This window comes from Nannospalax galili, unplaced genomic scaffold (genome assembly GCF_000622305.1).
Source record: "Nannospalax galili isolate Female #2095 unplaced genomic scaffold, S.galili_v1.0 scaffold618, whole genome shotgun sequence".
NCBI lineage: Eukaryota > Metazoa > Chordata > Mammalia > Rodentia > Spalacidae > Nannospalax > Nannospalax galili.
The window spans coordinates 533327-558618 of NW_008341873.1; the positions used below are offsets into that span (position 1 = coordinate 533327).

Sequence of the window (25292 nt, forward strand, 5' to 3'; positions counted from 1 at the left end):
AACTGGAGGCATCTGTTTTGGAATGAAAAAGAGATAAATCTAACATCAACAGTAGAGGACTTTATTATTTATTTATTTATTTATTTATTTTTGGTCTTTTTGAGACAAGGTCTCCCTATAGCCCCAGCTGTCCTGGAACTCACTACATAGACCAGGCTGGCCTTGAACTCAGAGAGATCCGCCTGCCTCTGCCTCCCAAGTGCTGGGATTAAAGGCATGGGCCACCACTCCTGGTTACAGTAGAGGACTTTAATTTTTTTGATAGTTACCAAATTGGTAACTGAGATGTTTGTGTCAAATTATGTAATATGTACTTTTATGCTTCAGTATGCCTTAATGTGGTTGGTGTATTGCTGTGATGAACCAAAATGATTAAAAGTAAAAACTGGCTGGAGAGATGGCTCAGCAGTTAAGAACACTGGTTGCTCTTGCAGAGGACCTGGGTTTGACTCCCAGCACCCACATGGCGACTAACAACTGTCCCAGTACCAGGGGATCCAGCACACTCTTCTAGTCTCTGTGGGCATTGCTTACACAGGTGCGCCTACATACATGCAGGCATAGCACTCATACATAAAATAAATTTTAAAAGTATTTCTTAGGAATATAACCATGAACATCTAAATCTTAAGTATATTAAACATGGCAATTCATACTTCAGAGGATGTTTGTACTCAGTGCCTTATTAGTCTTGGAACATTTTAATGTTTTTTTTTTTCTTTACTGGTCATTGACATAAAAATTTTCACTCTTTTGTACTTGATTCTTAATGTATTTTAAAGAAAACTGGTATTTTTAAGTTATTTTTTATGTGGATGTGTGTATTACCTGCTTGTAGGTAAGTGCACCTGTGTCGTGCAATGCCCACAGAGGTCAGAAGAGGCTGTTGGATCCCCTGGGACTGGAGTTACGGACATTGTTAGCTGCCATGTGGGTGCTGGGATTCAAACCTGGGTTTTCTGCAAGAACCAGTGTTCTTAACCGCTGAGCCATCTCTCCAGCCCTGAAAATTAGTATTTTTAAAAAAAGCCTATGCTCCTTTTGTTAAATTAGCAGCCTGATCACCTCTCTGGCAAGTGTTGCTCCCTCTGCCTTTATGCCCAAGAGCCAATAAAATGGAGCCTTGCCTGTGGTATGCTTGGATCCTAGCTTGGGGCCATAGGCTATAATCCCAGCTACTCTGAAGGCTGAGGCAGGATGATCAAACCTACAAGGCCTGCCTGGGCAATATACACTCTGTCTCAAAGATGGTTGGGGATATGGCTCAGAAGAGTACCTAGCATATTCAGTACTAAGTACTGCAAAAGACAAATAGTCTGACTTGGTCATTTCTACTGTTTCCATACCATAAAATCCTGCTGTCAGTCTAAATTTTAAGCCCATGGTTATTTGTCTCGATCCATCTGGGCCCATTGTGAGGCAGCACCTCACATAAGGGGGGTATGTGTGGACCAAAGCAGCTCATCTCAGCAGGCATGGGGGGCAAGGTGCGCAGCTGGATCAAGAAAATAGATCCCCACAGCATGGCCTCAAGGCCCTGCTCTCTTGAAGGAGGTCCTGGCTTTCCATCTTCTAATAGACCATCAGATTATGAACCCATCAGTGGATTAATCCACAGAGGTCAGAGGCCTCATGATACAATCTCTTACCCAAAGCTCCCCATCTAGTTGAAAATTTCATGTATATGAATGTTTTGCCTCAGTGTAAGTGTACCATATATATTCACTTAGACAAGTTCTCATGTAGCCCACTACCACCTCAAACTTGAGCTAAGGATGACCTTAAAAACTCTATCCTCCTGCCTCTACCTTCTGAGTGCTGGGGTTACAGGTATGTACCACCAGTTTCTGTGGTCCTCAGGATCAAACCCAGAGTGTTGTGCATGCTAGGCAAGCACTCTACCAATTGAACTTCATCCCCAGTCTGCATTTATTGACCTTTCTATGCCAGATCTCAAGTGTTGAGCCAGTCCTCTTTATAATGGTTTTCTTGAACTTGTCAGTTAATCCCAATAGTTATAGTAGGTGAATCAAGTTTCTTGACACAGTACACTCACTAAGCCAAAACAGATGGCATTCAAATATTTATGGCCCCTTATAAATTTGACTTTCTGACTTTGAGAAAGTAACTTACATTCAGTAGAAACTGCACTTTGAACTCTTTTCCTGGGCTAATGTTTCTTATGATGCTGGCAATATATCACAAGGGTCTTTTGGATACAGGTATTTAATAAACAATTAAGGTATTTAATGTGATGCTCTCCCTTGTAGTCCCAGCTGGCCTGGATGTGTTATGAAAAAATCAGACTAACAGCCAGTCAGGTGAAGAGAGGGAGTTTAATTTCACACTAACAGGACTGACCCACGGATCCTTCCATAAAGGAGTCAGACCCCTTGTTCAAGTTTTGGGGGCTTTTATACGCATATGTGAGGAATGCAAACAAAAGGTACACAGCATATACTCAGGTGAGGAATGCAAGCAAAGGCTATAGGAATGTGAAAGCCTTGGAAAACAAAGATTTCTATCCTGGAGATTCCTGTTCATTTCCCCATTTATATCTCTAGGCTTTTCCTGCTCCAAAGTTCTTAACTACCATCACATTGCAAAAGCTTTAATGTGCTCTTGTATTTACATTAAGATGGAGCTCACTGTGTAAACCAGGCTGGCTTCCACCTCACAGAGACCTGCCTCCCCCACCTGGAATTAAAGGTGTGTGCCATCACAGCCTCAGATACCTTTATACTTAAAAAAAAAAAAAAAAAAAAAAAAAAGTTCCTACCTTCTTTATTTACAATTACACTTTTAAATACTATTGTTTATGGTACAGGAGATTTCTGTTTTGAGATGATATCTCATGTAAACCAAACTCATTATGTAGCAGAAGCTGACTTTCAACTACTGATCCTGCCTCTACCGGTGCTGGGGTTTCAGGCTTACACCACCACTTAGCTTCTGAAGATTTAAGATAAACTTGCAAAACACTCAGAATATGAAAATGAATATTGATAGGTAACTTCAGATTTCTAGTTGAGTAATTTTAGTTTACTTGATGGAGGTAATTATTTCTGTTGCTGTAACAAATTTCCTGATAGAGGAAGGTTTACTTGGGCTATTTCATAGGTTGTCATCCTATGGTCAGTTGGCCCTGTCAGTTTGGGCCTGTGGCAGAGACCCTGGCAGGAAGGCAGCACATGGCTGGAAAGGAATGAGGCCATGGCTCCAGTTCTCATGAGGGCTTGCCCCCAGTGACATAACTACTAGGCTCCACCTCCAAAGGTTCTACCACCCCCCAACAGCACCAGAGGCTGGCAACCAAGCTTTCAACACATGGGCCTTTGAGCTCCATTTAAAGCTGGTGTGCTATTTGGGGAGGTTATGGAGTCTCTAGGTGTAGCCTTGCTGGAACAGTGTATCACTGGTGTCAGGTTTTGAGTGTTCACAGCCTTGCCCACTTCCAGAACTCTGCTTCATGTTTGTGGTTCAAGATGTAAGCTCTCATGCCTTCAGCTTCCTACCCTGCCTCTTCACCATGATGCACTCTTACCCCTCTGGAACGATAAGCCAAATATAAACTTAAGTTACTTTTGGTCATGGTGTTTTATCACAGCAACAAAAAAACTAATACAAAGACAAAAAAACAAAATGATGGGAATGTAATTAAAGGCAGATACTCAAACATTTGTCATTGTTTTAAGCACAGGACAATTCAGCCTGTTCTAGTATTCACAGGACAGAAAATCATATGGCAGTAAGTTGCCCTTGAGCCTTAAGTGGAAGAAATGTCTCCACGTAGAGGTGTAAATGTCTTTACCCTCCTTGTGTAGTCCTCCCATATGCAATCCTATTATCACACAGAAAGCCACGGAGTTTTGAAATAATTTTTTTAAAATAAAAGCATAGGTGCTTTACTGTCAATTTTATGCCTAGGTGGCTTGTGACCTCAAATAGTAAAGGTAAAGACAAAACTATATATTTACTGAAATAAGTCCACTGCCGGGCATGGTGGTGCACACCTTTAATCCCAGCACTTGGGAGACAGAGGCAGACGGATCTCTGCATAGCGAGTTCCAGGCTACAGGGAGACCCCGTCTCAGAAAGACCAAAAAAAAAAAAAGCACTGATAGAAATGACTAACACTCCTTGGGTGCCAGAAACAGTTTAGCCTATCATTGAGAGAAACTGGGTTGCCTTACCTCCTGGCCAAATGAAAACTGGTTAATTCTGCTTTGCTAATAGCAACAAATCTGGGTAAAACCAACTGTTCCTCCTGTTTTGCTGCTAGCAAAGAGAAACAGCCCTCTTGAAAATCTACCTTTACCCCAAAGGGCAGCTTCTATATGGCATCAGACTTTTAATAGCTTCACTTAGTTCTTTGGTTTTATGCTAGAATCCACTTGCTCCAAGAACATCTGTGCCATTTTTCTGTTTTCAATGTACTAGCTTGTACATGGGAAGAAGCAAACACCTGTATCTCTACAACTTTCTGCATCTGAATTTTTAGGTAACTAGAAGCCTGTCTTCTCTCCCCACCCCACATTACCAGTTTTTATAGTATTTGGACATTTCTGGTCATTCCAAAAGGTTCTTTGAACATAGCAGATTCTGTACTGCCTTTTTATAGTCCTAATTTTAACCAAGTAGTAAAAACTGGACAAAAATATTAAAATAGTTGCGGTTCATTTTCACTTTAACAGTATAAAGCTGTAGTGCATCTTCCACACGCCTATCTTTATTCCAAGGGGCACAGGATTCTGGCAGTCAGCTTTACAGAAATCTATAAACAATCTATATTGAATTATATGATGGTATTAAGTTTTCAAAACAGGTTTGTCCAGTTAAGGGAGATAGAAAATGCCGTGGCTTGCTTTGTGGATCTTAATTGCGAAATTTCTTCTTTTTTCGGAACCTTTTTCCTGCCGCATTTGCTGCTTTTTCAGCCATGATCTCTGAATACTTCCTTCGGTTAAATCTGCAAAGAAACATCAAACCTTTATGTTCTCTAAAGCACAACACACCAGGCGTTAGACGTTAATATATTAGGAAGGAGGTTCTAAGCCTCAAAATATTTTGCACGTTGCACCTCATATGCCCTGTGGCTACTGGATGTCAGGAGGCTGATGGAGCAGTGGACAAGAAGCCACAGCCTCTCCTCACACAGCTGTGGTTCATTTTATATTTTGAGATAGGGTCTTGCTACATCTGGCGTTGAATATGCAATGAAACCTAGGCTGACCTTAAATTCTTGACCTTCCTGTCTTGGCCTCCTTAGTATTGGGATTATAAGTGCACCAAACTGCCCATCCAGAGCTTGCAATTTAAAGACTCGTGTATTACATCCTTTTACCAGGTGATGTTAGACATGGGATCCAAATGAGGGGTAAAGATGCAGAAAGGGCAAAGCAAAACAGTTTACATGTATTGAAAACACAGTGTTACTGACATTTCTTAAGACTCTTACAAAACACCATTCCAGATAAGACCATTTCAAGTGGTCTGTTGAATAAAAAGTATTTTCACAAAACAATCAGGTATTGATTGTCCTTTTAAACTCTCGAGAGGGCACAGTGAAGTTTCCCAAAGGCTGTATGTGTGGTATTTGCAGAAATAAGTATGAAATTCTCTCTTTAGTTATACCAGACACTAATTTTTTTGTTATTCTCATGAAACATATTCACCAATATGTAATACGTTATTTTTAAATGGGTTAATCTGAAAATCTGTAAGTTTGTATGTATTTAAAGAAAAATATACATTATAAATGTAAATCCCATTACCTCCTGAACTCGGAATCAGCCAGCAGTTCTTCCACAAGAGTCTTTTTCCTTTGTTTCTTGGGAATTCGTGAGTGGTAAAAATCTGCTGGATTGTCAACAATGGTTCCAACCTATGAACATTTGATTGAAATAAAGTATGCAGTACTTGAATGTTAATTTCTCCATATCTCAATGTAGATCTAACTGTTATTTGTAGAAAAGAATGTAAACACAAGCTTAAATCACACCAGTGTTACCATTTTTTTAAAGCAAAAATAATCTATTATTAGTACATTGGTGCTACTGATTACATTTCCTAATTAGAGTGTACAGTAGATCAAAATTTTCTTTCATAATTTAGTGCTAAACAGTACAGTAAATTCACGATGAGTAGTATAAAAGAGGAAGAACAGTTAATAGAAACTTGGTTGTCTAAATCAATAAAGTACATATAAATTCTATGTATCTATTTGATTTTATGGGTTATTATAAATACTGCCAGCTAAGAACTGACTTGATAAAGGCTCTACATTTGTACATTCAACTAACTGCAGTTTACAGGATGACTACTGTGTGCCTAGCACTGTGTTTAGGTGATAGGGGACAAAGACAACAACCATCTAGTCCCTTCCTGAAGCCCACAGTTTTACAGAAGATCCAAACAGAAATGAAGAGAGCTATGTAACAAAAGAAAGGGTTGGCAAACTGGTTTGGGTACAGATTACAAAGAGCCAAATTAAGTGATACAGACTGCCTTGAAAGTCAAAGAATTACTAAGAGATAGTCAAGAGTGCAAACTTGAGGATCAACTTGGACTTTCATCTGAAGACAGAAAATCAACTGCTAAATGACTTTCACAGTGCCTCCCTTTCTATGACCTACATGAACACCTGCTCTTCAGCTAGTACTATCATTCATCCATATATTCACAAAGGTTAACAGCTACACTGGAACCTAGCTGCCATTTTAAATAACCTTCCCTATAAATTGAGAACCCATTACAAAATGGTAGCTCTCATACCATCATATAGCCTAAGCAGATATGGCCTACGTACTTGGTATGCACACATAAATACTTTTCCCTATATTAACAGTAAATGCAGTATCACTATGCTACTTTCCAAACGCCCCATAAAATAGTACTCTGTCAGCATCATACCTGGAAGTACTTAGGGAAGCCGTCTCGGTCGTTTTTCTTATAGAATCTTTTTGGGTCCATGCTTGCTCTCATCTTCAATGCTTTGAGATCATTCTTCAGTTCATCCGTCAATTCTGGAGCTTTCATACCAAACCAACCATTACCTGCTGTTTTTTGTCGCTCTTTCTGAAATTCAAATTTGAAAAATAAACATTTTTATTGATTTGTTTTATTTTTATTTATGTGTCTGTGTGTGTGCATGTGTATGCAGGTGCCCGTGGAGACCAGTCTGATCCTCTGAGCTGGAGTTGCAGGTGGTGGTGAGCTGAATGCTAGCGATCTGCTACAGCAGCAAGCATTCTTAACCACTGAGACATCTCTCCAGCCTCAAAATAAACATTCTAATTTTAATACAGAGTGTAGAGAATTCATTTCCCCTAAAAGTGTAAGACAAAACTTTGTGCTCAGGTATGGTAGTGCACACTTTGGAGAGACCAAGGCTGGAGGACTGTGAGTTTAAGATGCCAGCCTGGACAACCCAGAGACCCTGTCCTGGGGGGAGGAGTATTTACAGGGAATGGGGACACAGATAGTTGGCAGTGTGCTTGCCACCCTAAATTTGATCCCCATCACTGCATAAACTGGGTAAGGAAATGCATGCCTGTAACCTCAGCATTTAGGAAGTGATGGCAAGAGAAACAGTTCAAGGCTATCCTTGGCTATATAGCCAGCCTGGGATACATGAGAGTCTGTCTCAAAAACAAGGACAACTTTTCAGAAATCATTTATCTCCAGAAAGTTTGTAAAAGAAATTAAGTCACAAAAAAAGTTTTTCTAGCATAGCATCATCAGGTTTATAAATGAAGGTTCCTCAGTGATGACCTGCTGTGAAACTTAACACACAGCTTCAATTTTTATTATCTAAAAAAGCCCATATAAGGGGTTGGAGAGATGGCTCAGTGGTTAAAAACACTGGTTGCTCTTACAGAGGACAGAGGTTCAGTTCCCAGCACCCACATGGCAGCTAACAACCATCTGTAACCAGTTCCAGAGAATCTGATACATTCTTCTAGTGTCCGTGGACAGCACAGCGCACACATGGTACACTTACATACGTGAGTGTTCAGGTAAAACACTCATACCATAAAATAAAAAATTTTGAGGCTGGGTGTGATGGCGCACGCCTTTAATCCCAGCACTCGGGAGGCAGACGCAGGTGAATCTCTGTGAGTTCAAGGCCAGCCTGGTCTACATAGTGAGTTCCAGGACAGCTGGGGCTACAGGGAGACCCTGTCTCAAAAAGACCAAAAAAAAAGCAATATTTTGAAAAGCCCATGTAAGAGATTATATATTAAAGCCATTTTATTTTAGGGGCTTGTATGGCATTATTTTTTCTTCAATTACTTAGGGGGTCTTAGAAGCTACTTAACTCTCAAGTCCAGAAATTTGTATTATTTCTAAAATAAAACTATTCTTTTGAAAATGTCTACCAAGTATTTTGTTTCATTTATCCAACATTATTTAGCACCATGTGCTGGGGTACTTCTTATTAGGGATCTTACTGTGGTACCATTCTCAACTTTCCTCCAAGCATCCTGTGTAACTGTTTACTAATTCAAATAGTAAAGTAACCCCATTGGCTTCCATCTGCTACAGTTTCTATTTCCTGATTTGTCAGACCAACTAGATCAGGGTTTTAAGTCTGCTAGATTAATTCTGTACAACAGAGCTCCTAACCTTCAGTAAACAGCCAAGAGATGTGGACAGTGTATGCTGGCTGTCACTGGTTAAGATTTTCACAGCTGTATTTGTGGGGCTGGTGCACATGCCACATGATCATGCATAAGACCCTGGGGTTTAATCCCAAGGACCAAACCAAAACCGAAACCTGTATTTGTGTGCACCATTGCAGCTGCAAAGATGTAAAAAGCCATAGTAAACATGCTGATGAGATCATAGCTCATAGCCCTTAGGTATCTGTAATGATTCTGTTTGGACTTGTATTTAGTAGGTCAATACACAGATACAGCGTAATTATACAATCATTATGTAACCTGAAAATACATAGTCCAGCACATATAAATAATAAAAATCATTACTTACCCTGCGTTTTTTCTGAAGTTGATGCTTTGATTCACTATATGGTGGGACACAATAGTTTTTTTCAAAATCAGGTGTAATGATAGCTTTCTGCAGAAGCTATAAAAATATAAAATTATTTTTATACCTTTTTCCCACATTTTAACTTATGTTTAAAAATTTTGTATAATCTTCCTAAATGATTTTTGTACTTTTGTTACTTTCCCAGGATCATTAAACTGTCTCCTAACATTGTATGATTAAAAAGGAACTTCAGTATAATACTTTCTTAGTGCAAAAAGCAAATAAAACCCCTTAGTTCTCAAAACTGTTCACAGAATACTCAAGCTATGCCCTTGAAATGAACTGATTCAGCTGGATGTGATAACACAGGACCTTAATCCCAGCATTCAGGAGGCAGAGCAGAGGCAGGCAGATCTCTGTGAGTTTCAAGCCAGACAGGATGACATAGCAAGACCCTATATCATAAAATATGCGTAATGACAAAACTGGTAAGGTACATGGGGGTAGTATCAGGGGTCTGTCTCAAGAGGAAGAGCTACAGGCAATTACTGGATACTGAGAATCAGTTTTCTGTAGGGGCTAGCTCCCTGAGAGGTTGTCTAATCCCAAATGGACAGCCCTAAACATAGGTATATATGAGTACCATTAAATGGACTCAGTGCATAGTATGTATGCATATTGTATGCCTATGTAACAATAATAAGACAAATTGAGAGGAAGCGGGGGACGTAGGAGGGGTTGGTGGGGGCCTGGGAGGGATGGAAATAAAGCAAAGACAATACTCAGGTATGACATTCTCAAAAATAAATTTTAAAATAATTACTGATTCAGTAATGAGCTCATTAACATTAACTCCTCCCTAAAGTTTTGGGCAATAGAGTAGTAGCAGACTAACTAGGCTTTCCAATCAGAAATACTGAAACCATTAAGAGATTGCTGTATCAAGTCCAAATCTAGGCTCAAGGATGCTAATTCACAATTGGGAGCAACTAACAGTGTTTGGAGATATTTTTGGTACTGGTGAAGAGAAGGGCTCATGCTACTGGTATTTAAAGTGCAGAAGCCAGAGATGCTGCTAAATACCCTACAATACACAGGACACCTCCCACAACAAAGAATCATGTAGCTAAACGACCAGTAGTGCTGAGCCCAAGATCCCCTGTTGGATGAATAGTGGGTATTATAGAAGCACAGAGAAGGTGGGAGGAAGTATGGGGGGGGGGTGTCAAAAATATTGCCCAAGTCAGTGGAATGCCATCTGCACTGGTCTGGGAAAGAGCAGGGTATATTTGGGAAATCACAAGAGTCTTCAATGACAAGAACAAAGCAAATGGACACTAAAGCTACAGTAAGATGTGCCTTTAAGGTTCAAGAGCAGTGAAAGACTTAAGCAGGAACACACTACATCAGATTTGTGTTTTCAGAGAAATCTAAGCTGGCCATGGTGATACACACTTGTAGTAATCTTAGTACTTGGGAGGTGAAAACGAGGATCAGGGATTTGAAGGCAAGTCGAATGACACTGTGTGTTCAAGACCATCCTGGGCTATGAAACCCTGTTTCTAACAAACAAAAATTAAGAATTTTGAAGGGGGGTGGTGTAGAAAGATGGCTCACTGTTAAGAGCACACCTGGGATCTTATGCCTTTGACCTCTGAGGGCACCTGTATTCATTCATGTGCACATACTGACACAGAGACCCTTGTACATACGTATAATTAAAAAAAAAAATGCCCTCCCCCCCTCGAGAAATCTAGAAATAATGGAGTCTATCTTGAGAAAACAAAGAGGCAATACCACTAAGGTTACTAGTCTGCCTAGGTGAGAAATATAGGCCTGTACTAGCAGGTGACAATGGCTCAAAAGGGCAGCTGGGACAAATGACCGCCAAGGGGAAAGAGACTCTGGTGTCATTAACCAGAGAGAATATAAAAGTAGAAGCTAGCTGAGACACAAAGGAGAGATAGTGAGGCCAAATGCCTGAGCACCTAGATTCTAAGGTCTGAAATTAAGTCCTCAAGACTACAAGATTCAGATCTGGGCAAAAGTGGTATATGGTATTGGTTAAAGCTAAAGAAACCAGGTTTCTCCAAACTGCAATGCCTTTTAAATTGTCCATACACACTTTCCAGTAGGGGTGGGGCAGAGAGGGGTAGGCTGACATTCATACCTTTCAGATTCTCAGCTGAGTTAAAAACAGGTACAAATTGAATAGAGGGCCAGTGAGATGGGTGAGTGGGTAAAGGTGCTTGCTGTTAAGCCACAGAACCTTGAGTTTGATCCCTGAATCCACATGGTGGAAAGAGACCTGGCTCCTCCAGGTTGTCCTCTGACCTCCACATGTACATCATGACACATGCATGCCCACACATATACACACTAAAATAAATGCTAAAACAAAACAAAAAACAACCTGAAAATACAGCAAGAAAAGAGAAGAAAATAGATCCCTGGGACCATTAACTGGTGGATGCAGGAAGAGAAATGCTCATCTTGAATTAATTTATTTGAAATATCTCTTGCAGATAAGACTTGTTTTTAAAAAATACTCTAATGAGATGGAAAAGGAGTACAACAAGCCAATGCAGTTTTACAAAACACAGGAAAGGAGTCTTTGCAAAGACTAAGCATTTCTAAGAGGACAAGGGCATTTCATGTAGCTTACCTCATCTTTCTTTTTCTCCTTGATCTGTGTTACTGTCTTCTTGTGAGACTGCAGTTTGTCTGCATTGAAATTAATATACAAACCGCCCAGCTGTTTGATATTCAGACCAGGGTCTATGGTGCTACTTGTCAGCTTCAGACTGAAAGAGAAATGATGATTTAAATAAGACAAAATGCAAAAGAAGATTGCATTTTAAGTTAATGTGGGGGATTATAGATTATTTTTCTCATACTTTTCCATATTTTTCAATTTCTGTATAATTAATGTCTAGAAAAAAAGTTGCTTTCCTGTCTCTTGTATGCTCAAAAAAATCAGGAAACTCTTTTTTTGTGTTTGTGTTCAAGTGTTTGCATGTATGTGTGCTGATGTACATGCACATGTATGTGAATAAGGGGGCCAGAAGTTGACTCTAAGTATCTTCTCTTTGCACTTTCCCTCTGCCTTACATATTGAGGCAGGATCTCACTTGAACCCAGAACTCAGATTAGCTAGTCAGCTTGCTCTGGGGAATCTCATCTCTACCTCCCAAGATTACAGGCAGGCCACCATACCTGCCTAGCACTAACATGAATGCTGGGGATTTTATGGCTCTTTATCTCTGATTCATCTCCCCAGCCCCCACAGATGATTTCTGATAGATTAGCAAAGGGGCACTTTTAGCTATCACTGTGGGAACAATGTAACTGCCATAGGTCTCACAAAGATGAGGGAAATGCTAGATGGAAGAGCTATCCATACTGAAACCACCATCTCCTGTTTTCTAGTTTTTCATATTTTTGTGGTAAATCAACCACTGGACATATACATCAAAAAAATGGGGGAGGGGGTGCTGGAGAGATGGCTCAATAGTTAAGAGCACTAGTTGCTCTTGTAGAGAACCTGGGTTGGGTTCTCAGCACCCACAGGGCAGCTAACAATCAGCCAAAACTTCAGTTCCACAGGATCAGATGCCCTCTTCTAGCCTCCAAGGGCACTGCATACATGGGTATGCTGATATACATGCAGGCAAACACTCATACACATAAAATAAAAAAACATTAAAAATTTTAAGAATTTATTGTGTGTGGGTAAATAAAGCTGTTCCCAGAAGCCATACATTATTATATGAAAAACTCCAGTGCCAGAGATATGCTTACCCCCTAATAAGTTGTTGGTCAGGAGGCCTCTGAGGCCCCTCAAAACCAATAGGCTACTACCACTTATGGTAAGTTGAATGAGAAACGGTTCTACACGCTCCAAGTATTTGAACACTGTCCTTTGGGAGGCTCAGGCGTACAACTTTGCTGGAGGAAGCACAACACTGGGTGCGGGCTTTGAGAGTGCATGGCTTTCACCACTACCAGTTGCTTGTTCTGCTTCCTATGTATGTTTAAAGATGTGAGCCCTCAGCTCTCTGCTCTGGCTGCCTCTTAAAACCATGCCTCCCCATGAGGATGGACACTTATCCCTCTGGAACCCTAAGCCAAATAAACTCTTCCTTCTATAATTACCTTGGTCGCGGTGTTTCTATCACAACAACAGAAAAGTAACTAATACACCACTGTTGCCCACTAGAACTAAGATGTTAAGACCTCATTGCTGAAGACCTAATGTGCTTTGGTTACAGGACATAAAGAAACCAAGCTGAACTGTGCTGAAACCTTTCCTCCCTGTTAGCTAGTTTTCACAATGGTAGAAGATGCTATGCAGGCTGCTTGGGGAGAAAAGTCATCAATGGTTTTAGCTGTGGACCTTATATGCTACCAATTGCAGGTACAACAGTGACAAGAACGTTATGGGTAACTAACCACGTTCTAATTGGATTTGAGGCCACTTCACAGGAAGGAATTCACACCTGTAAACCTGCTCAAAAGCCTGTGGCTAGTGAAGTCATAGGCCCTAGGGGGAAGCTACTACATTGTTCTGCTAAATAGACATGTTGTACCCATTAAATTACCTTCTAATTTATGTTTACACCCAGGGATAAGTCCTGCTGTCAGCTATGGTCAGAGAGTTTTTTTTATAGGGGACAGCAGTTACTGTAGAGTCTCAATACTCAGCCGTAAATGGGACATCTACATAACCCCTTCTAAGGCTCAAGGAACATTATAGAAGAGGGGGCAGAAAGAATGTAAGAGCAAGAAGAAGTGGGGGAGAAGTGATGTGGAAAACTATCTTCTGGGCATGACATGGGCGTTGCACCCATGAACTCAAAAAAGCTATGGATTACCCACACAAGTTTGGGCCTGTCAGCATTCTGGCATGGAGCGAGGAGAGGATCTTGAGGCCGTTAATGATTGCTGGTAAGATGCCCACAAACCTGTAAATTAACTCCTCATTAAGACTATAAATAATTAAACTCACTGGGTCTACTCCTCCCCCCAAAGACAGGAAAGTAGAGCTAGTTAGGGAAAAAGGGGATCAGTGGGAATGGAAGGGGGAGGTATGAATATGATCAAAATAATTATATACACATACGAAATTGTCTCAAACCATTACTATGTATAATTAGTGTGTACACATACATTTTTTTGGGGGGGGGGTTGGTCTTTTTGAGACTGGGTCTCCCTGTAGTCCCAGCTGGTCTGGAACTCTTTATATAGACCAGGCTGGCCTTGAGCTCAGAGATCCACCTGCCTTTGCCTCCCGAGTGCTGGGATTAAAGGCATGCACCACCATGCCTGGCATAATTAGTATATTCTAATAATTACTTTTGGGGTTGGGGTGTAGTTCAATAGTAAAGGGCATGCTTGTCATGCACAAGGTCATGTGTTTAGTCTTCAGTATGTCCTCCATTAAAATAAGGTAGTACTTACAGTTTAGACTTTGTGTTGTTTAGTAAGTCCTCCTCATCACTAGACTCATCTTTATTTTTGTCACTGTCTGATGATTCTTCTTCACTGTTTTCATCCTCCTCCTCCTCTTTTTCTTCCTCAGCAGCAACTTTACTTGCCTCGTCTTCCAAGTAAAAACTTTCTTTTTCTTCCTCAGCAGCAACTTTACTTGCCTTGTCTTCCAAGTAAAAACTTTTATCAGCACTCAATCCAGGAGTTCTGTCAATCACAAACAATGTATCACATGATGTATTTCCTGAGTCTCCATTTAATGACTCCTTTTGGTCACTACTTTCAACAAAACGAATGGTGTCTTCTTCACACTCGCTGTTTTCAGACTGTTGGCTTTCATCACTGCTAAGAACTAATAAAACAGAGCTATCTAAATTCTGAGACATGCTGAGTTCAGACTTGGGTAATTCAGTATCACATTCAAGAATGCTGTCCTGGCTGTTCCTGTCTTCACTGACATCTACACTTGTGGACTCATCATTACCGTGATCACCGAATGGTGTTAAGTCACTCATTTTTATGGTGCTCTTTTTCTCTCCATTCCATCTGTCCATTTTCACAACTGCAAATGTTAAAGCTAATGATTTCATTATAGCCTCACAATTTGGACTTGAGGCCCGTGGTATAGCTTTGTTATTTGGGGGGGTGGAATGAGTCTGAGAGACTGACTGCTGAAGGCAAGTGTCCTGAAGTTCAGAAAGACTCAATTGGGAATCGTTTTCATTAATTTCTTTTTCCTCTATTATTTTAATGTCCTCTTTATCCAAACTCTTACGGTTCTTTCTGATTTCTGTATGAGATGCAACACTGGCCTGCTTGTCCTCTTGCATATGCAAATGTTGGTGGTTTTGCACCTTAAATATTTTTCCTGAATTACTGTGGAGGGATCCAAAGTCAATATAAGTTTCATTATTACAGAAATCTGGCTTATTTATCTGAGAAGGTGATCTTGCTGGTAACTGAGAGGTTTGTCTAGGATCAGAGTCCTCTGAATTCATAGATGCATCCTCAGTTTGCTTTTTATCTCCTGGTATAATCTTAGCATATTTCTTCTTCACTTCAGCCTCTAATTTCCTTCGCACATTCCTGGCAGTTCTCCTAGGTGCAATTCCATAGGATAAAATGTCTGAGCATGACTCAGCATCAGAGACAGCTTCTGCATGTGTTTCCTGGCTTTCATCCCTTTGAGATTTAGCCTTATTTCTTCTGCTTCTTGTTATTTCTGTGGAAAGTGCAATTCTAGAAATCCCTGAAGCATAAGATTCTGCTTCAGAGACAGCTTCATCAAGAGATTCATTTACTGGGGTTATTTTTTTACTTTTCCTAACACTGGACTGTGGGGTGGGTGTAATTAGGATCTGCCTGCTCCTAGTTATTCTTAGAATGGGCTCCTGGACCTCAAGCACAGAAGAACAACTGGACTCTAAGTCAGAGGTCTCCCCATCAGCAAGTGATTCCTTTAGGTCTACTAGTGAGTCTGTAGCTTCGCTCTTCCTCTTTCTGGAGAGGGCTGAACTTTGCTTCCCAGTAGGCTGTGACTCAGCAGTGCTTCTGTCATTGTATCTTGATTCCTTTCTGCTTTCTGGACGTCTTTGAACCCCTTTAGGAGCAGAACTCTACAAACCAAAACAAACACATAATTCAGATAGGGGCTGGGACAAGAGCAAGCAAATATGGCACTATCCCCAGGAGCAAAATTTGAGGGTACTTCAAGCCAAACAAACGATTTAAAAAAATAATTTTCTTGGGGCTGGAGAGATGGCTCAGCGGTTAAGAGCACTGAGTGCTCTTGCAGAGGACCAGGGTTCGATTCCCAGCATCCACATGGCGGCTGCGAACTGTCCTTAACTACAGTTCCAGGGGAATCCGAAGCCCTCTTCTGACCTCCGCGGCATTGCACGACACGGGTGCACTCACATACATGCAGGCAATGCACTCATACACATAAAATAATAAAATATTTAAAAAAATATTTTCTAGCCGGGCGTGGTGGCGCATGCCTTTAATCCCAGCACTTGGGAGGCAGAGGCAGGCGGATCTCTGAGTTCAAGGCCAGCCTGGTCTACATAGTGAGTTCCAGGCCAGCTGGGGCTACAGGGAGACCCTGTCTCAAAAAGACCAAAAAAAAAAAAAAAAAATTTCTTTACCTGCCTTATCCTAGACCTGGGTCTGACTTCAGAAAACCGAATAATTTAAAAGATAATTTTCTCCACTTAAAGCACACATTCCAACTCATTTATAGAGGATCGATAGGAAGAATGGCGAGAGTTAAGTATTAACTGAGCAGAGACGTGTTTTGGAGTTCATGGATGGTATCGGCCTCTGCCCGAGTTTTCACATACCGGAAAGAATTGCACTACTCCCTTTATGACACAAGCTACAGAGCGCAGAAGCAGGAGCCTAGGCGGCGTCATCGCAGCCCTGCCTATGCCAGCCTATGCCACTGCCAGCCTCCCCACGTGCAATAGATTTTTTTTTCCCAATTCCCCAAATGAGGCTCTGGCGCGGTGGCTGGGGCTAACCTTCCGTGGTACGATGTCAACAGTAAGTTTAAAAGGCCTCATCTGTGTAAGGCAAGCTACCTAAACTTTCCTAGTAAGAACTACCCGAGACCCGGGCGAGCCTAAGCAGGTTTCCTGGAAGGCACACGGCCGAGCGCAGCGGCTCGGGGTCCTCCAGGCCGCTCCTTCGCCGACGCTCCACGAACCGGCGAAGGGACCCGTGGGAACCAGGAGTCGCCTACCTTCTGCTGGGAGCTTTCTGGCGCGACTTGGAGGCTGGTCCGAGACCGCCCAGACCGGGTAACCACCATTTTCCCAGCACCAGGCTTCCCGGCAGCCCCGGCGACTTCCTCCGGTCCCGTGCTTCGGAAGTGCGTCAGGCAAGCGTCTCGCTAGAGTTTCCCAGGGGAAACCGAGGCCCTCGAGAATCTCGTTCCGGTCCGGATTCTGCAGCATTGCAGGACCTGGGTCTCCAACCTCCGGCTGGAGCGTGGTGGAGAAAGACCAGGGCTCTCCCTTCGTCGCCGTTTTACTCTAATTGGAAAGTCGCATCGTTACTTACCATGCGTAATTGTAAAGGTCTTTGATGTACTCTTGACCGAAGCCAAAACTTAAAAACATGTACGTAGTATTTGTAAAGTTAAAAGGGTTAAAAGACTTGATTGGGATACAGGGATGTATATGTTCAGTGCACTCGGGATCTCGGAGACTAGTTAGAAAGCTGTGGAATTTAACAGAGAAGTTTCAGAATAAACGGAGAAGTGCAGAAGAAATTGTAAAAGTGAGAGATAAAAGTTTTTGCAATGGAAGGAAAAGAATGACCAGAATCAAGAGGGGTGTGTTGTTACTTTTTGCTTGGGAATGAAGGATGCGGAACTCTTAGAATGTATGGAGACTACAGAAGGGATTGAGGAAGTATGTAGAGGAATTTATTAAGACTGGGAAAAGATGTGTCTCATCAAGTCTGTTCTCTCCCAGGTTTTAACACAACCAGTATTTTAAAAAAGATTTTATATTCTTATGTGTATGAGTGTTTTGCCTACATGTATGTATGTGCACTTCTAACATGACTGCTTCCCATCGAGTCCAGAAGAGGGAAATGCATCTCACTAGTCAGTTGTGAGTTCAAGCCTGGCCTTGAACTTAGATCAACCTTCCTGTGCCTCCCAAGTGCTGGGATTAAAGGCATGTGTCACCACACCCGGCCTTTTGGGGCTTCTTTTGTTTTTGCTTTTCAAAGATTTATTTTTATGCTGAGTGTGGTGGTGCACACCTTTAGAATCCCAGCGCTCAGGAGGTAGAGGCTGGCGGATCTCTGTGAGTTCAAGGCCAGCCTGGTCTACATAGTTTCAGGCCAGCTTGGTCTGCTGGGAGAGCCTGTCTAAAAAAGAGATGGGGGGGCGGGGGCTATTTATTATTATTTTTTATGTCTGTGTCTGAGTGACTGTATCCCTGGAGTGTGTGGGTTGCTGGAGAGAGAGTTGGAGCTGGAGTTAAAGGTTGTAGCGAGCTCCCTAAGGTGGGTGCTGGGAACCAAATCCAGGACGTCTGGAAAAGCAGGATGCACTCTTTAACTACTGAGCCATTTCTCCAGCCCCCATAAACGAGTATTTTCCTTAAAGACACAGCATACATTTTTTGTGGTACATTGCCTCTAAGCTAAACAGCTCCTCTTCATTTCCCTTGAAAGTAGGTATGATTAGTGACCAAGTTTTGACAGCTCTAAATTTTTTTTTAAATTTTATTAGTTTTATGTGTATGTGTGTATTGCCTGCATGTAGGTAGGTGCACCCATGACGTGCAATGCTCGTGGAAGTCAGAAGAGGCTGTCGAATCCCCTGGGACTGGAGTTATTAGCTGCCATTTGGGTGCTGGGTTTCGAACCCGGGTCTTCAGCAAGAACAGCCAGTGTTCTTAACTGCATCTCTCCAGCCCCCTAAATTGTCTTAAAAAAACAGGAGACCCAGACTCAGTAGACATGTGAGCTGCCTGCAGGTATTATGAGTAAAGGTGCTTTAAACATGTCTTTTGAATATGTTATTCTTTTTTTTTTTTTTTTGGTCTTTTTGAGACAGGGTCTCCGTGTAGCCCCAGCTGTCCTGGAACTCACTATGTAGACCAGGCTATCCTTGAACTCACAGAGATCCACCTGCCTCTGCCTCCCGAGTGCTGGGATTAAAGGCCTGCACCACCAGGCCCAGCATGAGCATGTTATTCTTTTGAAAGATCTCTAAGAGTAGAATTATATCATATGCTAAGTGTACATTTGAGTTTTCAAGAAATGTCCAAAGCAGGCATCATGTCACATGCTTGTAATCCCAGGACATGGGATGCTTTGGCAGGAGGATCTTGAGTTTCAGGCAAGCCTGGGCTACATAGCAAGATCGTGTCTTAAAAAACAAAATGGTAAAAGAAATGCCTGAATATTTGGTACAGTTTTACTTTTTTTTTTGAGACAGGGTCTCCCTGTAGCTCCAGCTGGCCTGGAATTCAGTATGTAGACCAGGCTGGCCCTGAACTCACAGAGATCTGACAGAGATCCACCAGCCTCTGCTGGGATTAAAGACATGCGTGACCACACCCAGCGCAGTTACTTTCTTACCAACATCTGAAAGTTCTCTTTGCACCACATCCTTACCAACACTTGCTATCATCACTTTACATTTTTTCGTTAGTGATATTTCACTGTAGTTTAATCTACATTTCTCTGCTAATGATGTTGAGTATCTTTAAACATTCCTTTTTGGGGGGAGGTTTGAAAGCAGGCATCATGTCACATGCTTGTAATCCCAGGACATGGGATGCTTTGGCAGGAGGATCTTAAAAAACAAAATGGTAAAAGAAATGCCTGAATATTTGGTACAGTTTTACTTTTTTTTTTGAGACAGGGTCTCCCTGTAGCTCCAGCTGGCCTGGAATTCAGTATGTAGACCAGGCTGGCCCTGAACTCACAGAGATCTGACAGAGATCCACCAGCCTCTGCTGGGATTAAAGACATGCGTGACCACACCCAGCGCAGTTACTTTCTTACCAACATCTGAAAGTTCTCTTTGCACCACATCCTTACCAACACTTGCTATCATCACTTTACATTTTTTCATTAGTGATATTTCACTGTAGTTTAATCTACATTTCTCTGCTAATGATGTTGAGTATCTTTAAACATTCCTTTTTGGGGGGAGGTTTGAACAGGGTCTCATTTTGTAGCCCTGGCTGGTATGGAATTCACTATGTAGATTAGGTAGGCTGACCTTGAGATCTGTCTACCTCTACATCTGGAGTTGCTGAGATTAAAGGCATGCACCACCACACCAGGGCCTTTTGAGAGTCTTGTTTGTTTGGATATCTTCTTTGGAAAAAAGTTTGTTCTAATCTTTTGTTTATTTTTTTCTGGAAATTCTTATGTTTAAATTTAAATGTTTAAATAGAATGTATCAGGTATGGTTTCTAAATATTTTTACTCATTCTGTGAATTATTTTACTATTTCGATGCTGTCTTTTGAAACACAAATTTGAAAAATTCTCCTGGGCGTGGTGGTGTACGCCTTTAATCCCAGCACTTGGGAGGCAGAGGCAGGCAGATCTCTGAGAGTTCGAGGCCAGCCTGGTCTCCATAGCGAATCCAGGCCAGCTAGGGCTACAGGGAGACCCTGTCTCAAAAAGACCAAAAAAAAAAAAGAAAAAATTCTGTCCAATTTATTTTTCATGTAATATTTGTCTCAGATATTTTTTTTGAGGTCACACAAATTAAGCATATTTTATTTCTCAACTAGGACTGTATGGGTAACAAAGCCTCCTTTCAGTAGGAGTGATTTTGTTGGACAGCTTTAAGATGTCATAGCAGCTGCCAGAAATCTTAGCATTTTATTCCCTTTTTTACTGTGTAAGGTTATTGTAGTGCTAAAGTGGTATCTGTCATCACCATCATATCTCAATTCTGGGAATTATTGGCAGCACCCAGGACAGGCAGAGTGGGACAGGTTGTGATAATCCAGTCTTAATTCATCCCTTTAGATCCTTGTTGATATCACATTATTGTGAATTTATACAAACCCTACTTACATCTTTAAAACAGTACTATGCAATACATTGGTATACTATTACAAAATATCCTTTTCTATAAAGGCATTGAAATCTTTCTTGGGTTTTTTTTTAGACCTAAATGCTAGCAAGCAGATATTTCAAAATCCTAACTATAAAGTCAGTTTTCTTAATTTTCTGAAATTAGTTACCAGAGTTAAAAGGAATTTATAATACTGACCTATCTCATCTACTTTCAAAATATTTAAAACAAAAATTTTAAAAACACATTTACTATGTATATAACAAGACTCAACTGTAAAACTATTGAAAGACCATGAATCAATGGAGCTATGAAATTATACAAGATGAAGTTGAAAAGGCTGTGCTTTTGTTTTTAAAAAAACAATTAAGCCCAGTTCTCTTTTTTTCTGTAGGGTTACAAGAAAATGGAAAAATCCCTTTTAAATCATACAGAGATTTAAAAATTTTTTTTTTACTTCCACTAAGAAACTAAAATGTTTCTTATCCTATAATAATAAATAACACTCAAACTATTCATGGCCAGTTGTTTATGCTTTTGAGATTTGACTGAATGGTTCTAACACTAAATTGTGTGTAAAATATTATTTCTGGCATCTGTCCGTCTTCTATGGGAGTGCCACTATTATTGCCAGCGGAACTGAAAAATAAAAAAACAATCTTGCTTGCAGCAGGCGTCTCATGCACTATTTTCTCCAGTCCTTTTGTACCATAGTGAGACTCTGGACCCTTGAGTGTCGCACAGGCTGTGTAGCCCACATTGGGCAGGATCTCTATAGGTTCTTTGAACATGACCCTGAATGTGTTAGCAGTCCCATCACAACTAAATCCAGTATCATTTTGCCCCAGGGTTTTTTTTTTTTCTCATATTCAATGATCTGTATATTCACTTGATAATCTGTAGGACCATGAATAGATTCATATAAACCAAATCCAACTACAGAGATTCTTCTATTAACTGTGAACCCGATTCCATCACTTGTTCCACTGTAGCCCCAGTGCATCTATTGATGCAGCATTCTTTTCCTCTGAGGCAGCACTGCAGTTAATCAACGTATTCCACTCTGGGTTCAGGGTTAACAACAAAATGAAGAAAGAGGTTTACAACTTCACAATCTGACAAAATTCCAGATTGAACAGGACCTGCTGCAAATTCCTCAGTCATCAGTGGGAACAGGATTAAGGAAAGTGCTTTTCCTAGAACTTTCTGTTTGTTTTGAAAAGTAACAGGCAATTGTTGTCTCTGACAGTCTGCTTCTGCCCAGCTTACAACAGCTCCACAAAGTTGACTTTCTCGATTACTGTGTCTCTTTCTAGCACCGCACACAGTATATCTATGTCAATATCAGTAAACCCTTCTGCACTTACTGCATCTATGTGCTTTTGTCTATTGTGTCTAGACAAAGACTAGCAAGCTGAGGCTCATCAACCGTACCTGAGTAAGCAACATAAAGGCATTATCTGCCCTAAGATGTTTGGTGAGAAATTCTACACAATGTGCTTCCAGGGCAGGAACTGCACATTTCTTAGTGGTATAAAGAGTAGTCATAAGTGTTTCTGGACCAATTTGAACTTCATCTTACTAGAGAAATCTCGGCACCAGGAAGGTGGGCTCCACATGTGACAGCTCGTTCTTGGCTGATGTTGTGGCCATGCGGCCATTTAACATGGCATCGAAGACTGTGCTGTCCACTTATTTCACCATTTTGATGCTGTCTTTTGAAAGACAAATTTGAAAAATTCTGTCCAGTTTATTTTTCATGTAGTATTTGTCATGTAGCCAAGGCTGTCCTTGAATTCACAAAGATCCCCCTGCCTCTGCCTCTACCTCCTGGGACTAAAGGCATGTGCCACCACACCTGTCTGTCTCAGATATTTCTAAATTTGTGATTACATTTTCATTTTTAAAAAGCCAAAGAACAGATTTTAATTGTAAGTCATTTATGTTTACCAATATAGTCTTTTGGGGTTTTCTGTTTTATTAGAAAGATGTGGAACCAGTTTCATTTCCTTGTTTTGTTATAATACTATATGCATCAAAATAAATAGGAATTTTTAATTAAAAAAAAAAACTAGAAAGGACAGATTGTTGCTAGAGAAGAGAATCCAGATATTGCAAGAGTAAATATATGCTGGAAGTACCATTTTTTTTCTTTTCTTTTTTTTTGAGACAGGGTTTCCCTTTAGCCCCAGCTGGCCTGGAACTCATTATGCAGACCAGGCTGGCCTTGATCTCACAGAGATCCACCTGCCTCTGCCTCCCAGGTGCTGGAACTAAAGGCATGTGCCACCATACCCAGTGGAAAACTATTTTCAAGATGCTGAGAAAAGCATCACAGAATTGTATTGTGCTAAATAATCATTTAAGATTGAGTCCACAGGGCTGGAGAGATGGCTAATCAGTTAAAAGTACTGACTGCTCTTACAGAGGACCCAGGTTTGATTCCCAACACTCACATGGTGGCTAACGACCATCCATAACTGCATTTCCAGGGGACCCAATGCCCTCTTCTGACCTCCTTGGGCACTGCACAACACAGGTGCACTTACACGTGTGCAGGCAATACATTCGTGCACATTAAAAAATAAAAAAAAAGATTGAATGTAGGACTTGGTTTATGATTCAGTGGTAAAGCACTTTCATAGCAGGTACAAGATCCTGGATTCAGTCCCCAGCATCATTAAAAAACATTGCATGAAAAAAAGATTGAAAAAGACAGAGAACCTACAAATCTGATTGTTGTGACAAAATAGTTGATTTAAGCCAGGCTTGGTGGGGCATACCTTTAATCCTAGCACTCGGGAGGTTGGGAGGCAGAGGCAGGCGGATCTCTGTGGGATCTCTGTGAGTTCAAGGCCAGCTGGGGCTACCGTGAGACCCTGTCTCAAAAAAGACCGAAAAAAAATCTGACTTAACTTCAAAGGAAGAAAGATTTTGGCTCATAGTTCAGAGTTTGCAGCCCATGGTCATTTACCTCTGTCCATTTAGGCCAATAGTAAGGTTTCTGATGGAGACTGTGTAACAGACCAGAATTGTTCACCACATGTTGACTGCAATGTAAAAAGAGAGGAAGGGCCAGGGCTCTTGTTCCTGTTCAAGGGTACCAAGCATCTAACTTCATCCCAGTAGGCTCCACTTCCTAAGTTTCTACCATTTCCCAACAGCACTTCCTCAGTTGGGGACCAAGTCTTCAATACATGAGCCACTGGGGACATTTAAGATCCAAACCCTAACAGTGCCCCTAAGACCTTTGGTGAAAAAGTTTATTAAGGACATACTTAAAGGAGAAAAAGGTGAATTTAATGAGCAGAATGCAAGAATCAATAGTGAACAAAGAAAAGGAAAAGAGAGCTGAATTACAGTAAGTGATGCCTAGTCCTTAAAATAACCGACACATCAAAGTCATAGATATTTAGTCATTGCAAACAAAATACCTTGTTTTAATTTTGTGGCAATGGAACTACATACAACCATATTTTAGTATCTTTTGAGTAGTCTGCCAAGTTTTAGTCTCTTATACAATGTGACTTTTCCAACCTTACCTGGCACGTCATTATCTTTCTAGTAGAACAAGTGTTTTGTATGTGACTGTTCAGGTGCTTACGTACCCATGTAGGCCAGAGGGCAACAGAAGTGTTTCTCTATTGCGCTCCACCTTTTTGAGGTAGTCTTTCACTGAACCTGAAGCTTGCTTACTGGCTAAGCTGACTGGCCAGCAAACCCCAGAGATCCTCCTGTCTCCACTTCGCAGTGCTGGGATTACAGGTTGCACTGGCATGCTAGTGTAGTAAACATTTTACCCACTGAGCCATCTCTTAGCTTTTGAAGATGGTTCTCATTGGACTTACATGTTTACATATAAATTGCTTATCATTTAATAAAATAATGAGCAGATTATTTACAAACCAAGCAGACAGGGACTTTTACCCACAATACTCAGCACACCTTGTCCCTTGACCTTACCCTAAAGTTAGTTCTTTTAGGGAAGTCTTTTTGTTCAGTTTTCTACCCAGTAACTTCCTTCCACATACCCACAACCATTTCCTCATTTCTACCATCAACCAAGGTAGCCTATTATGCTTCTTCATGAACAGATCTCCCCTGCAAATATACTATAAGCTCCTTGAAGACAGTGGTGTTTATCTGTCCAGATGAACAGTGATGTGTCCATCTGTAGCAACTTGTATAACACCTAGCACACAGAAGGCATTCAATACATCACTGCAGAATGAATAGCTTTATGA

At 41.0% G+C, this 25292-nt stretch overlaps 1 protein-coding gene and 1 pseudogene across 1 annotated transcript; both read right to left on the bottom strand.

The window, feature by feature from the left end:
- Window positions 1-2317: 2317 nt before the first annotated feature.
- Window positions 2318-17382, bottom strand: Dnttip2 (deoxynucleotidyltransferase terminal interacting protein 2). Its single transcript, XM_008837478.3, has 7 exons — window positions 17228-17382; window positions 14455-16100; window positions 11660-11798; window positions 8995-9090; window positions 6913-7077; window positions 5775-5884; window positions 2318-4969 (listed from the first exon to the last, which is right to left on the bottom strand). The coding sequence occupies exons 1-7, from the start codon at window positions 17294-17296 to the stop codon at window positions 4876-4878; spliced, it is 2319 nt and encodes a 772-aa protein (XP_008835700.1). The 5' UTR covers window positions 17297-17382; the 3' UTR covers window positions 2318-4875.
- Window positions 17383-21563: 4181 nt separating this feature from the next.
- On the bottom strand, window positions 21564-22722 carry LOC103737653 (annotated as a pseudogene).
- Between the last annotated feature and the right edge of the window lie 2570 nt (window positions 22723-25292).

Coding starts and splice junctions, on each gene's coding strand:
- Dnttip2 (XM_008837478.3), bottom strand. CDS start 17,296: ATGGTGGTTACCCGGTCTGGGCGGTCTCGGACCAGCCTCCAAGTCGCG. Junction 16,101..17,227: donor CAGAAAGCTCCCAGCAGAAG/GTAGGCGACTCC, acceptor TTTGGTTTGTAG/AGTTCTGCTCCTAAAGGGGT. Junction 4,970..5,774: donor GCTGATTCCGAGTTCAGGAG/GTAATGGGATTT, acceptor GTTTCTTTGCAG/ATTTAACCGAAGGAAGTATT.